Source organism: Chaetodon auriga, chromosome 9, assembly GCF_051107435.1.
Source record: "Chaetodon auriga isolate fChaAug3 chromosome 9, fChaAug3.hap1, whole genome shotgun sequence".
NCBI lineage: Eukaryota > Metazoa > Chordata > Actinopteri > Chaetodontiformes > Chaetodontidae > Chaetodon > Chaetodon auriga.
The window spans coordinates 21,903,073-21,917,928 of NC_135082.1; the positions used below are offsets into that span (position 1 = coordinate 21,903,073).

At 42.9% G+C, this 14,856-nt stretch overlaps 1 protein-coding gene across 1 annotated transcript in view; it reads right to left on the bottom strand.

The window, feature by feature from the left end:
- Positions 1–14,856, bottom strand: part of slit3 (slit homolog 3 (Drosophila)) — a 239,000-nt gene that overhangs the window by 207,373 nt on the left and 16,771 nt on the right. Inside the window, exons 2-4 of the mRNA XM_076738815.1 lie at positions 14,504–14,575; positions 8,695–8,766; positions 4,871–4,942 (exon numbers count right to left, since the gene is read on the bottom strand). Of these exons, the coding sequence (XP_076594930.1) occupies positions 4,871–4,942; positions 8,695–8,766; positions 14,504–14,575 (216 nt within the window). The remainder of the gene's footprint in view (positions 1–4,870; positions 4,943–8,694; positions 8,767–14,503; positions 14,576–14,856) is intronic.

A 14,856-nucleotide genomic window follows, 5' to 3' on the forward strand; every position in this document is an offset into this window, starting at 1 on the left:
ATCCAGCTTCACTCCCCTCCAGCTATCTCTTTTTTCCGAGCCTTTAAGAACACCTAATCTATCTATCTAATGCTGTTATCCTCACTGGCCCGTAGTGGGTGAACATTTAGGAACTAAGCATCATTCTCAAGGACACTTTGACTGAATAAAGTCCTTCACCAGCATCCCTCTGGACAGAAACTTACTTCTCTTTCCATTAAGCCTCCAAACCCCTTTTAGGCTGACTGTTGGCTGCTGATATCCCTGCTGTGATGCATTTTGTGTGGTGCATTGAGGACACTTCAAGACCACAGCAGTGTTAAAGAATAGGAAGAAGCTGGAAACTGAAAAACAACGCAGGAGCTCACAAGTCAGGCGAGATCATTGACTAAAAGCTCCTTTTGCATGTTTGCATTGTTTACATTCGCTTTTTAATTGCAGATACCACATTTGCTAATTTACAATAAACACAATTTTTAAATGAATTCTACAGTAAAAAATCTTACTGAACTCACTCACAAATCAGTGATTTAACTAAAGCAAGTCGATTTTTGCTGAACATTGGCCTCTATGGCCAAAAGTGGACATTATGGTAAATGCTTAAACATTGTGTAGAAGTAGCACAAGTACAGAAGAGTCATAAAGTCAGCCAATGGACTCAGTAATGTCAAGCAAGGAAGCATGTGTTTTAGGAGCAATTCTAGCTTCTATTTGTAAGAGGAAAAACTGCATTATTTGGTATTTTAACCCCCTGAATCCCAGGGGGATGAGGCGTGATTTCTTTAAAAAAAAATCACCAACACTACAGTTTGTCATAGCCAAAACTGCTTTGGAAAAAAAAAAACAAAAAAAACAACACAAAACAAAAAACACCGGATTACCAAATTTCCAACGATCCTCGAACGAATCACATGCTACAAATGCTTCCCTCAGGAAAAATGACCAAATCTCAGCTTTAAATACACTTTGTCCTACATGCACCATTTACAATTTCAGCACAAACAAACAGATTCTGAACTAACCAGAGATCAGCACGTTGGCTGAAACATGGACTGTGTTTACAGCACGACAGCCCTTTTATGCCAGTGTCCATAAAAGCTGAAACCTCCTACATTATGTAATACTCAGCATGAAGCCCTGGTGGAGCTAAAGTGATGAAGGAAAGGAGGAAATGTCTCCCGTGTCTGACGTTACTCTCATTCTTCGTCTTCACCGCATCCCTCTACTCTCATGCAAACCAATCAAGTGTAACCTGAGCTGCTTTAATGGGGCAGAATGATGCTGCTTCATGAGTATCGCTGGAAGGAAACCAGCGCTGGTTCAAATGCAGGAGGCCCTGCACGCAACATACACTCACACACTGTCACAGGCATGCGTACATAAAAGATGCACACGCGAGCTACCAGAGCAGAAAGGGAAGATAACAGGAAGGAGCTCAGTCTGGGTCAGTGTCATTAGACAGGAGACTAACAGCCATCAAGTCACTTAGCAAAGTAAACCTCCCTGATTCACTGTGATGTGCACTGATGCACAAAAGTCCTCCAACCAGCGGCTTGCATTTTTCCATGCGAGCCATCACGATTGCTGCTTCTCAAACCCAAAATTCATTGCCTTTCTAGCAGATGTATTCTATCCGGTGCTTGATCTTAGCGTGTTAGCATGTGTCTGGGTGCATGTGCTGTGAGACCACAGTCTCTGCAAACTGTGGGGGGAAACGACCACAGACTGCACACACTGAAACCCACAGACTCCAGTCCACGATCCATCTCACCATCCCTATCTTTGTTTTCTCTCCCCCCTACCGAGCACCTAGCGGGGTCACACACTCCAGTTCCTCCATCCATCTACCCGCTCCCTTCATCCTCCACCAGCATCCGTTCATCCATCCATCTCCCTCCTTCACATGACCTCCCCAGTACCTATCGCTCATCTGTCTTTGTCAGGCACTCACCATCCGCACTCACTGCTCAATTAGAACATTTTCCAATAAGACACAAAGCCAACCTCTTCAGTCCTTACGCTTCGTTCAGCTCGGCAGAATCCAAGACTCTGGTAAAAACTATTATCCAGCCTGATACCTCTTGCCCTTGCCTCCCACCCTCCTCAAGAGCAGAACCTCCAACCCATGCCTATTTTCCCTTAATGCGAGTCCAGCTCCTTCCCTCTCCTCCCGTCTCCAAACCTCAGACCACAGGGCTTTAATAGGAGGGTTAAGAGGTAATTCCTATCACACTGCCATCATTTAATATCTAACCGAGTCTGACAGAGAGGAAGGTTACGAACCCAAACCAGAAAGCCACCAGCAAACCTCCCTGTCTCCTCCTTCTTACTCCTATCGTTATTCTCCCTTTCAGACTTCCTCCCTCTAACTTTTGCTCTCTTCCTACCTCCATTTCCTCCCCTTCTATCTCTCCCTCTGATGCGCTCTCTCATCTACATACCTTGCTAGCTGCATTACCGCCACTTCCTCAATTTGCTGAAAAACACAGTGTGGACAGGATTAAAAGCACAGAAAAATGGAAGAGAAAAGTGGAAAGGAGAAAAAAATACGGAGCAGGAGGAAACTCCAGACACTGTAATTTAGATTGTGCTGATGGCAAAGTAGGGATATAAAGAACATGAGATTTATAATGTTAAGTTTGGAACACGTTCACCCTTTCCACTCTCTTACTGAGTTGTCTGAGAGCTCTACAGGGATCCATATTCGACCAGTGATAAATAAGAGCTATCGAGACCAATTAGAGGTTTTATAGAATAGTAAGCCAGGCGGTCGAGGAAATAAGACTGTCACTCACGAAGAATAAGAGAAAGAATTGGAAATAAGAGGTAAACACAGTCTGGGTGTGTGTAAACGTGTGTGTGTGTGTTGGTACGTGTTTGTATCTGCCGCTGATGTTCACATGAGGGCTTTTGACTGTGTGTGAGCCTGGAAGCCACAGTTGACGTAAATGACAATTTGCTTTCAGCCATAAGAGTCTGCTTTGCTGTCTTCAGCAATACATCACACATCACCACAAATATAAGAAACACACGATCTGTCTGTCCAGAGTTTTAAATAGAGGTTTCACAGTGTGCACCCCGCCGAGAAGATTTCATCTTTCTGCGGCTTTTCTGCCAACACAAGAGATCATATTGAGAAAGCGCTACAGAAAAGCCCACTTAATTTATTGTTATCATCATAAACCACCATTATTTTGACTGTATTTGTTTTGTTTTTCATGACATAAGAAAAACAATGCACTTTTTAGATGATTCCAAACGTTCTTGGAGGGGTTTTCTTTCCACCTAAGATGTAGAGGAACTACCTCATCCTCCATCCATCTCATCCTTCAGTTTACCGGAAAATATGCAGATACAGAAATGATCTATCGATGCTGCAGACAGCTGAGGCGATGCACAACTGAGGCACACTGTGAGGCAGCACTAAGTCAAAATAAAAGCTGTCACTTTAAGAAATCTATTTTTGGAGTATCACACGGTCGTGTCTGGTAGGATTGAAAGTTGGCTGTGAATGAAAGTGTCTCTACAGTGGGCTCGGAAATAGAGTGGATTTCAATGGCAAAAGCATAACAACATGGATAAACAACACCAATAAACCAATAAATCTGCTATTCCTGCAGAGCTTTATGTTTTTTTTAAGGTATGAGCAGTTGACAATGCAACACTTGAATGTGTATTTAGTTATGAAACAACAATCACTGCAGGAAGCGTTTGACCCTCTTCTATTCAGTGGTGTCTTCCTTTAAATGTTTGCTGGTTTAATTCACTTTTTGCTAACCTAAAAAACCTAAAACTTCAAAAATATCAAAAACAATCGAAAGACCAGAACAATATAGTTTTTCAACAACGTAAGGTTACAGTAGCTTCCAAGGCCGTTCTGCCTCATGGAAACATTATAAAAGAGTGAGAGAAGTGAGAAGTTTAATGTCCCGGTGCTGGTATTCCCTATCCCAACGCCTCGCAACACACACACGCACACACGCGCACACACACAGATAAGATATGATGCATGCATGTGTGAGTGTGCACACACACAACATATAAAATCATAAATGCACACAATACTTACTGCGGTCACATACAGTAAAATGCAAGCATGCACAAGAGGTACACACATATACCCACACAAACACAAGCATGCACGCACACACGCACGCACACACGCACACACACAGGGTCTACCTCTAGCTTTACTTGAAGGCTGCCCAATACAAACAGCCATAAAGTTTAGAAGGTGTTTCAACCTTCAACCGAAGCTGACAGAGACTCTCTGAGGATAAGATAAATAGAAAACCTGTCTGGAAAGAAGGAGTGCAGACAGAGAGAGCACAGGAGGAGAAAAGGAGACAGGGTGGGTGCACCAATGGGACTGAAACACACAAAGAGAAAGAGAGAGAGAGAGAGAGAGAGAGAGAGAGAGAGAGAGAGAGAGAGAGAGAGAGAGAGTATGTCTGGGAATGTGAGATGAAAAAGAGAAAGAAGGAGGGCAAGTGGGAGGCTTCTCTGAATCAGTATGACCTGCTCTTACACTCTGAATACTCTGGGAAAACTCCATATTCCCGAATAAAAATTCCTCACAGGTCCAAGCAAAACATTCGCTCCAGGAACACTTTCACCTCTTAAAATCGCACGCACACACACATCTGACACACGCACTCTTTTTCGCCTCTCGACAGGAGCACAGAGCGGCACTGTGTCACCTGGCTCGGGACTTGAACCCTCAACCCGGATAAAAGTTCTGACAGCGCGCCGTGGCCGTGTTTTCAAATGGATCACGTAACACATCAAAAGAGACAGAAAAGGGCAGCGGGAGAGTCGGAGACAGATGAGAGAGCTGAGGAAAGTCGGATCACTGGATGGAGGGATGGAAAAACAAGAAAGGTGTACTCACAGTCGTCCTAGTTTGGGGTTGGACTGGAAGAGAAGCTCTGGGAGAAACTGGAGTTTGTTTCTGTTCAGACGACTGTGGAGACAAGAGGAGGGAGCAAAGGAAAGGAAATACATTAAAAGTTAAATGGTTTCATATTGTAAAAATCATCTCAGCGGGAGCAGAAAAGGCCAAAAACACACACTCATTTATCACGCAGATTCATGCTTTTGTGCTGACTGAACTATCACCAAAGAGGCGACCGCATCACCTTGTAGGTCAGCGGGTTCACAGTTCAAAGGTCAAACTCATGGGAAAGTCTGTCTGGTTTCCTGTGATCGTGACCTACAGGTTATCATGCGGTGTTTTGAGTGCGTATGTCGATTACAGGTTATCGAGCCGTAAGCTCTCTAAAGCCAGTTACTGTTATCATCCCTGTATGGGCTCTGACCTGGGAGGGAAAAGGAGAACATGTTTGGACTCCTCGTCTTCCAGTAATCTCCCCTGAAAGATGTTTTCATTGAAGGTTTTAATTCTTAATTCTCAGTAAAAACGGTTTGTCACTGTAATTCACAACGGTTTTATCACTTTATGAGAGAAAAATAAGGGGTTTATGAGAGCGCCAAGTAAATCCAAACGGCCAAAACAAACCTAATCTCAGTCGACTATTTTTCTGTGGTAAAAATGCGAAAGTTTTGTCCAAGAATTCACATTTATTTTATTTTTCTCATTAATAAAATTGATAGCTTATCTATCCTCCATTAGTCCACTAATAACAGTCAAGATAAACAAGTGCGAGGCTTCTGCACGTGTAGCCAACATAAACAGTCCCATATCATTTAAAAAAAAGCCTGCACACTGAGCAAAGAACCTACAAGATGCAAAACATTTATTTACTACTCCTACTACTATTTACTACTACATTAGCTAAAATTGAAGACCATATAAGCTATCAGAAAAACAATAATGGCCAATCAGGAGAAAGGAGGAGTTGAGTGCAGTCACATGACCTACCAGGACGCCTTTCATTAATTACAAGATAGATAACAGCAAGTGATGGTATTTCAAAGGTTTCAACATTTCTGGGTAATTTCTTCCTGTGTTATTTGACTGCTTCTAGACAAATGTGAAGAGAAAACATGAGAGCAGCTTCTCGTGCCAAATCCCTTCCTATGTTTCACATGTAAAACACCATTCCTCGCTGGAGTGGGTTGAACCGAGCATGAAATGAACACATGGCAGTTATTTACAAAGGAATGAGAGGCAGAGGAAGATGGAGAGAGTGCAAGACTGGTGTTGACCAACGAGCAGACATGTGAGTGAGGGGAAAGTGAGAGATAGAGTAAGGGTGAAAGATGTGTGTGAGTGTGTGTGTGTGTGTGCAGCAGGAGGGTGGGGTTGGCCGCAGCAGAGATAGATGAAGACAGTGTGACGAGAGGGAGTGAAAGTGCTATCGAGCTACCAAAGCGATCGGCTGAGAAACGAGGCGTGGAGGTGGAAAAAGAAGGAAAAAGGACGGCGGAGGGTCACAGGTCACAAAGTAGAATCTGCTCTGGAGAAGACACAGACACCAACCTTTTAACCCCCGTGATAATGATAATAAGACCCTGACTTTCACTACTGTGTCCACCAATGGAAAGAGAGCTCCAGTCCAAAAAGAGATATCCCCCATTTGAAATAATTGACCCCTGCTCCTAGAAAATAACTGCTGGTACCAAAGTAAAGCGCACGATCGGCTACTATTACACTTATGAGTCATTTTAAGATGTTCGCTCACCAAACAGCTCTGGGTTTTAAGACAAGAATCCTTTGTGTACTTTCAAATAATAATGATGAGTTTACTCTACTTGGAACCTTTGAAATATTACCAGACCACAAGTCCATGGGCACTATATTTTCGAAATTTGGAAAATTATCCCTGTTAGTCAGAATCTCAATGAAGTCCAGCAGAATTGGTTTGGACATGAAAGAGAACTAACCTCACGGGGCCTGTGCCTCAAAATCCACAACTTTGTTATATTCTCGTAAGAAAAATGACACATTTCTTAAACAATCCCTGATTCGTTCTGCAAAATATCCATGGATTAGAAGCTTAAACAGTCAAACAAATCACATAATCATTATTGTTTGCCATTTGAGGCCAACTCTGCATCCCTAGATTAACAAATGACCGTACCCATGACTTCATAATTCATGTGCTGACAAGCATGAACGTCCTCGCCCAAGGAGATAACTGCATAAGCCCCATGTTTTTCACATTGTAACGCCATAAATCACACAGACTCAGCACCACGACCTCTCACCCCTAAACTTTCACCCTGACAGGCACAACATCAGAGAACCTGTCAACTAAGCATGTTAAAAAGCATTTCACTGTCACTGAAGTAAATCAGGACCCTCGTTATTATCATCTCTACAGCAGAGTCGAATGATCGTTTTTTCCTTCTTAGATCGACTTTAGGGCAAATACAAACCATCGTCTGTACAGGATGTGATGTATATAATACAAATATATGTGAGATGCAACTTTAGTGAAAAATATTATTATTGCACAAAGGCATATTCTGATGACAGATGAATGAAATGCCATTGCCTCCTGTTCCCCACGCACCCACCCGCCCACCCCTTACCTCTGACCCTTCCTGACACGCCGCATTAAAGAGCCTTTTGACACTAAAGCAGCCCATCACCTCACGCTTTGACTACTGGATGTGTGACCTCCATTGAGAGAGATACACATGTCGCCGCCACTCAGCGTCCCCTCTGTCCAATGTCAGGTGAGTTCACTGTCACCTGAAGGGACTTAAGTGTCTCTCTGAATGTCTCCCTGTTATTCTCGCTCTTGTAACGACAAAATCTTTCCATCATATGTCCTCCTGTGGGTGGACAAAACTCATCCCCAATGAGGCTTTTAAGGTACATTGTAGAAAGACTGATGAATTAAATAAACTACTGTGTTTAAATGGCTAATAAACGGACATTAACTGAGGAATAATTTGAACAAATATATCAGTGAAGACATTCTCAGGTCCCGTCCAAGCCCACCCATGTGAAGCCAACACCGTTCAGGCAGCCATTTCTTAAGTTCTCATCACTTGAAGTTCTCTAATATGGCAGCTAGAAGGTATGCTGCATCATCTGAAAACTATAAAAATATAGGAGATTTTTTTAAGAGGTAATATCTCACGATACGCAGTGTGTTGCTCTATTTGCATTTCATGGTACGTCGTCGTAAATGCTACGTAAAGCAGAAACATGGAAGCGTGTCTTCCTGCAAAGCCGTCTTCCTGTCATCCCTCCAACACAGAGTCATAAACATGCAGGTGTGTGTGTGGGAAGTGTTGTGTTGTGCACTGACACCTTGATTCTATTGACTGGAGCCCTGGTGTGAGCTGACAGACACACACACACACACACACACACACACACACACACGGACACAGACGCGCACAGACGCACACACTGAGCAAGGCAATATCTGAGAGATTCCAAGGATGCGTGTGAAGTGCAGGGATCTGGGCATCCTCCAGGTCCGCTCTTTGTGCGTCGTTGTGCGTATGTGCGTGTGTGCCTTGCAGAATGGACAACAGCAAGCCAAGGGTGGGTGTGTGTGTGTGTGTGTGTATGTGTGTGTGTGAGTATGTTTGACGCAATGGAAAATCTGCAGTAATAAGTCAAATATTTGCATGTGTGTGAATTTGTGTTTGTAGGTGTCTGCATATTTTTTTGTTTATGTGCGTGCATTTTTGCAGCCTGGCAGGTTTTTTTTTTTTTTTTTTTTTAACACGCCTAAAATACAGCTAAGTTAAGTTTGCATCGGCTGTAGCAGGATAAGTTGGTATACTTACAGCCTCTCCAGCAGTCTGAGGTCTTGAAAGGCTCCTCTCTCGACAACACTGATCTGGTTGTCCTCCAGATGACTACAGAGAAAGACATAAAGAACAACAGGTGTTAGAAATTCGGTTTGTCTCTGCAGTGAATGACTGTCAAGGCAATGGAGAAGAAACAGTGACTGTTAGAGGAGGCAACAGGAGTTATCAGTAACATTACCCAGTTGCAGTAGTCATTTCTTAAAAAGGTCTTAATTTAAATGTCAAACTGAGGGACAGCCATGTAGCCGGGAATACCTATCCACAGCCAGCTTTCCAGGCTGACCCAGAGGTTCAGGCCAAAGGAAGAAACACCAGATAAATCTCATTTTCTGGACAGTACACACAGAGAAATCAGCTGCTTGCCAGAGAGAAATGGAGATTTCAAACATTGAGAGAGACACTTGCACTTTTTAAAAATTGGTTGTATAAACAAGAAACGTTTAGAAATTTTAAGACATGCAGCATTTCACAAATGTCACAATCTAGTGCGCCAAAAGCAATTAAAAACCCATCCCTCCTCAGCCCCTGAGTGGATAAATTCTCCACTTCTTGTCTCTCTTTCCAGTTGCGCTCGCAGTGTAATGCATATTTTTTTCTTCCCCGCTCTGTGTGTGTGCGTGTGTGTGTGTGTGTGTGTGTCATGTTTTCGGGGTGACTTAAGGTTTTCCAGATGGGAAAGAGTACAGATATGTGTGTTTATATTTTCTGTCTGAGGATGTTAAGAGTGACATCTCCTGAGAGACAGGAGGGGAGGGGGAGATCGAAGGAAAAGAGTGGCTGATGTGAGAGGCAGAGGGAAGAAGGAAAGAGAGAGGAAAGAAAGGAGGAGGCAGAGAGAGGAAACAGAGATGAAGAGACCCAGAATGACAAGATGGATTGAGTGAAAGAGATATGAAAAAAAAAAAAAGACAGCGAGAGCAAAGGAGGACTAAAGAAGCTGTATGAAAAGAGACAATGTCTGGCCGGCCATGTGGACTTTAAATTGTTTTGTCATGATGACCTTCCTTTAAATATGCTTTCAAAGAAAATGTTTAGACATGCAGCTGTATTACAGCCATTAATCCGTGGTCTGTCATACCAGCTCTGCACGCAAACACACACAGAGATCTGCTGGACCGAAACGTGCGCTGAACGATAACATGCTCAGACCACAAACATGCATTCACGCACACAAATTTTAAAAAAGGGCATTTACAAGTGTTAATTTTTGAAAAGTTAAAACTCTCAATAATATAAACTTCTTTAAACACACACTGACAGGCACAAATACATACTATTCAGACGCACCCAGCCTACTTGAGGGTAAACACAGGTACAGAGCTATGCACAGGCAGCAGACAGCCAAACACACATGCAAACATATGCACAGTCCTGACTCCGGCCCATCAGCTGTAACCAGTCCAGCCAACATTCAGCCAGCATGTTTATTCTCATCTAGCTGCATTTTCTCCATCTTGATAAGAAAGCGTATCTCGTAAACTCCAGAGAAAGCTACATCAAGACATAACTTCGAGTAACTAAGAGTTTATTTGTCCAAATGAGGGATCAGCCGCATGCTGATTTATTGAATGAAGTTTAGAAAGGCAGGGGATCTCAAGCCAAACACATGGTGTGGGGAGTCGATGCTGGCATATTGTTCAGATGAGGTATTGTTTTTATATTGGTCTCTATCAGGCATTACTCATCGACAGGGAGATGGAGAACGATGGAGGGAAAAGAGAGAAAACATGTATTGATTTCATGTGTGTGGGGCCTGGTGTGTCTAATAACTCTTTCATTCAACCATATTAGACAATCTTAGCAACCATTATAAAACGCACAATGATGTCACGCTACCTTATGGCAAACTCAGAACGCTTGGCTTCGGCAGGAAATAAGGAAATACTTCAGGGGATATTAACTTCACTTGTTGTTTACACACAATGGGTGAAACCACATTAACTTTCCTGAGCCAAATGTTCAATATCGAGCGCAAGTTTTCACCTACATCTGAATTTGTTTGGAATTACTCAATTTCGCCACAATCTGGAAGAAATCTCGTGATGTCAGGCTGCCAAAGATATTACGCTAAGTGTTGCACATTTAGTATGCATGCAGAGACAAGCTGGGTCTGTGATTACGGCAAGACGGTCTGACCCCCCAGATTAAAGAATATTCAGACTGCTGGATTTGTTTTCGACGGATGAACAGAAACTTCTGTTAAAATGTTTAATCATTTTGCAGCTGGCAGCCTGAATCGTGTGCTTTAATGAGGGTCAGATACTGAGTTGAAAGTGTAAAATACCAACAAATTAGTCCATTAATGGATTTTTATCCCCATGATAATTGAGGTGTTAATGTATTAGCAGATAAGTTAGCAGTTGAACAAACACACGATGTGCTGCTAGTACAGGTTAGTTTGGTTCAGGTGTTTAACAGAAGTTATGTGTGATGAGAGTCAGGTATTTTCACAGGTCTAATTAGCAGTAATCACTAGCCTGTATATAAGCATTGGCACTGAGGAGTAACTGTTTTTCTGCAGCCATTAGCTTTCCCTGGGAAGAATGCTAGAAACGTTAAACTGCATGCAAACTTTTCCCATGGGATGTATGTAAGGCTTCAGTGAGAAAGAATCCCAGAAGTAGGCATTTGTGTGTGTGTGTGTGTGTGTGTGTGTGTGTGTGTGTGTGTGTGTGTGTGTAGAGGTCTGGTAAGTAACAGTAATACCTATTTGACTACTGATAAGGGTAAAGGCTGCTTTCTGTGTGACCATGTATGCTTTTGTTCATCCCTTGGTATCATATGCAACAATGTGTGTGCATGTGCGTGTGTGTGTGTGTGTGCACGCACGTCAGAGTGTGTGCCAGCATGCATGTATGTGTGCGTGCCTGGGTTTGAGTGTGTACTTTCTCAGACTATCTTCTCTTTCCCAAGCCATCTCCTCCCCGTTTCTTTAAGAGATTTAGAGTGGGGAAATGTCACAGCAGTTTATCACAAACCACATGAAACATGCTGCTGGCCCACCACACGCAAACACACACGCACTCTCTCGCTCACACACACACACACACACACACGCACACATACACACATACACACATACACACATACACACATACACACACACACTCACAGCCTCTTCTCCACGGTCCCTCTTGCTGTCTTGGATGCAAACAAATAAAGGTCTCTCTCTTTCTCTGTTTTGCTCATGCACACGCACACGCACACTCTCACACACACACACACACACACACACACACAGATAAAACCTAAAACATTCTGACGTCAGTTCCAAAATCCACCATAGCCCTCACAAGTATGGTTATAGTTAAACAAATGGGCTTACCAATGCTAACACACACATGCATAAACATATTTCCACTCCTCAGCGTAGTTTGTGCTGGGAGGGTATTTTTATCTGCCGGTCTGGTTTAAACAGAGTGAGGAGGGAAGCTGCATGCAGCCAACGGTGATTATAGTTATTATAGGCCTAACACACACACACACACACACACACACACACACACACACACACACACACATACACACACACACACAAACGCACACACATTTGAGCCACTTGAGCCAGAGGAGTGAGAGAGCCCTTAAATCAATTAGGACAGCTGAGAGGAGAAGAGGAGTCACATTCTGTTCAGACGTGAAGAGTTAGACAAGCAAGAGCAGCATCAGCACTAACTTGATATTGTCCCTGGATGTTTTGCACAAGCACAAAGGCACAAAACAGAAGATATGAGGTTAATGCTTTGGAGAGCTAAGCCCATTTTAGATGTTTACTGACTGCTACAGGTTCAGTCTGTTGTCAGTAAATCGCCTTCTGAAGTACTTTGGCTTGATTTGGACCAGTGGTCAGCAGACCTGTCAACCCTCCGTATTCTACCTTTCTCTCCGGCTGTTAGCCTGTTTAAATATGTTCCCGTGAATCTTCCAGATTATAAATTACAGCTGTAGTGTCTAACCACCAAATATAAGGGGTGTGTGGACAGTGGTGAGGGTGGTGGGATGGCCCCTTATTTTCAAATCTCAATGTTAATCGGTCTGGTGGTCAGTGTGGCTCTGCTGTTTCAGCCCCCCTTTGAGGCCCCTAATACAAAACAATTATTGTTAAAGTCAGCAGGTATGACGCATCAAGTTAGTTCAGGCTGGACATGCATCACTCACCTTTCAAAGTACACCTGTGTATGTCAGTATGCTTTAAGCTCTTCATCGCCTTATTCAACGAAACACCTGTCGCATCTGTTCAATGCTTAACGGCAGTAATTCTCCACATGCAGTGCATTCGGTTCTTCCTAGTTTCATTTCATGTTGGCACCTCTGTGTGGAATTGAAAAGTTATTATTTGATTTTTCGAGTGTGTTCAGCTTGTGCTGTTGTAGTTTAATTATACAGGCGCAAATTTATACAAATCCCTTTAGTGCATATTTAAAGTTTGCAGCTCATTTCTAATTTTCAAAGGCATTCTGGGATCTCTGGACGTCCCAGTATTGCAAAAGTTCAGCATTCCTAACTATTATTCAGACAGACAAGGGAGACAATTGTGAATTCTGAGTCACATTATCTTTTCTTTCACGGTTTTTCGTATGAACCATGACTCACAATTTCTTCCAGTTGTCCAGGTATTGCAACATTTTTTCAGCCATTTCATCTCTGCGTATCATAACATCAGCACCAGTTTATCATCTTGTTGGCCTGTTGCTTGTTTAACAAATAAGAGTTACTGGCATGTACGATCACGATTAGTCTATTATTTAACCTCGTAAATATACAGTAATTACAAAATTCGACTCCTTGGATGGGACACTTGCATTCTCTCCTGCCCTGAAATCCCTCATTAGGATGGGAAACTCTGTTTTATAGAGCCTTGTTTCCCCTATATCCATATACAGGCCTATTAGGTAAATATAGCATTTGCCTAATTACTCCAGCATGGAAGTTTTTCTCTTAATGGGATTCCTCGTAAAGACACGAATACCGGTCACATCAAGGAAAAAGAAAGAGGTCACAAGTACGTGGGAGACTCAACATCCAGTCCTCATACCTAGATGACTGAATAAGTCGTTTGATAGCATCTTACAAATAAATAAGTCTCGTGAGCGTCGTCTGATCTGCCGGTTGTGTTGAGGCATGTTTACACAATTAAAGCTATTAGGCCGAGGTAAGGGAAAGATCTTGTTTATGGTTAAAAGAAACCAATACAAGCTTCATATGCCCAAACATGGGGCTAGATTTTTTGTGGCAATGTGGCAATGACACACCATAGAACGGAAAGAGCCATAGGATAAAAGAGACCACGATGCTTTAGATTACATGCTTCCTTTAAGCCAGTACATCTGTTTTAAAATTCTGCATGAGCATGTTCTTTCAATCGTGCTTCAGGTATTTCACAGCCGATCAAAGATAACTTCAGTATTTTCCAGTCCTACAGGAGCCCTGTTTGCAGTTGTTTTGTGAGGCGCTTCATGTCCAATAACAATAAGCTTCGCAGATAAAGTCACTGGGCCTCATGCAAGCTCTGCTCTGAAGTGGTACATGATACTGATTAAGACAATGTGTCGCATTCTCCAATTTTCTTGTACTTTATTTTCTCTGACTTGGAACGAGCAAAGCTTACAGACAAAAGTCGGAGCGGGTTCGGGTGAGAACACAACAACGTCTGTGAGGCCCGTTATCTTTGGACGTGAACTCAGTTTGAACTCGCTGAGCAAGCTGGCCTGAGAACCCCTGAGTAACTTCAGCAGCACTCAACGGTTTATCACCACGAAATGTTGAAAGAAACAAACAAACTCACAGAATCCTGAGGTTCTTGATGCCAGAGAAGTCCACTTTAGTGATTCTGGTGATGTTGTTCCTGTTCAGATCCCTACAGAGAGAAACAACGAGGTTAGAAATCTGATTCACCACGTCTGAGTGTTAATAAATAAATTAACAGCATGAATATAATACAGAGCATCCTGACAGACGATGTCTTCATGACAAAACAGCTCAAAAGCAAGTGAAGTTCAGTGGAGATCCACAAAGCACATGTGTGCGTCTGCGTTTGTGTGTCAAATTAGCGAATGTGTCGGCAGGACCGACCGTGAGAATGCCCCACAGCGTATGAGCCCACACACATGCTCTCACACACACGCACACACAAACATA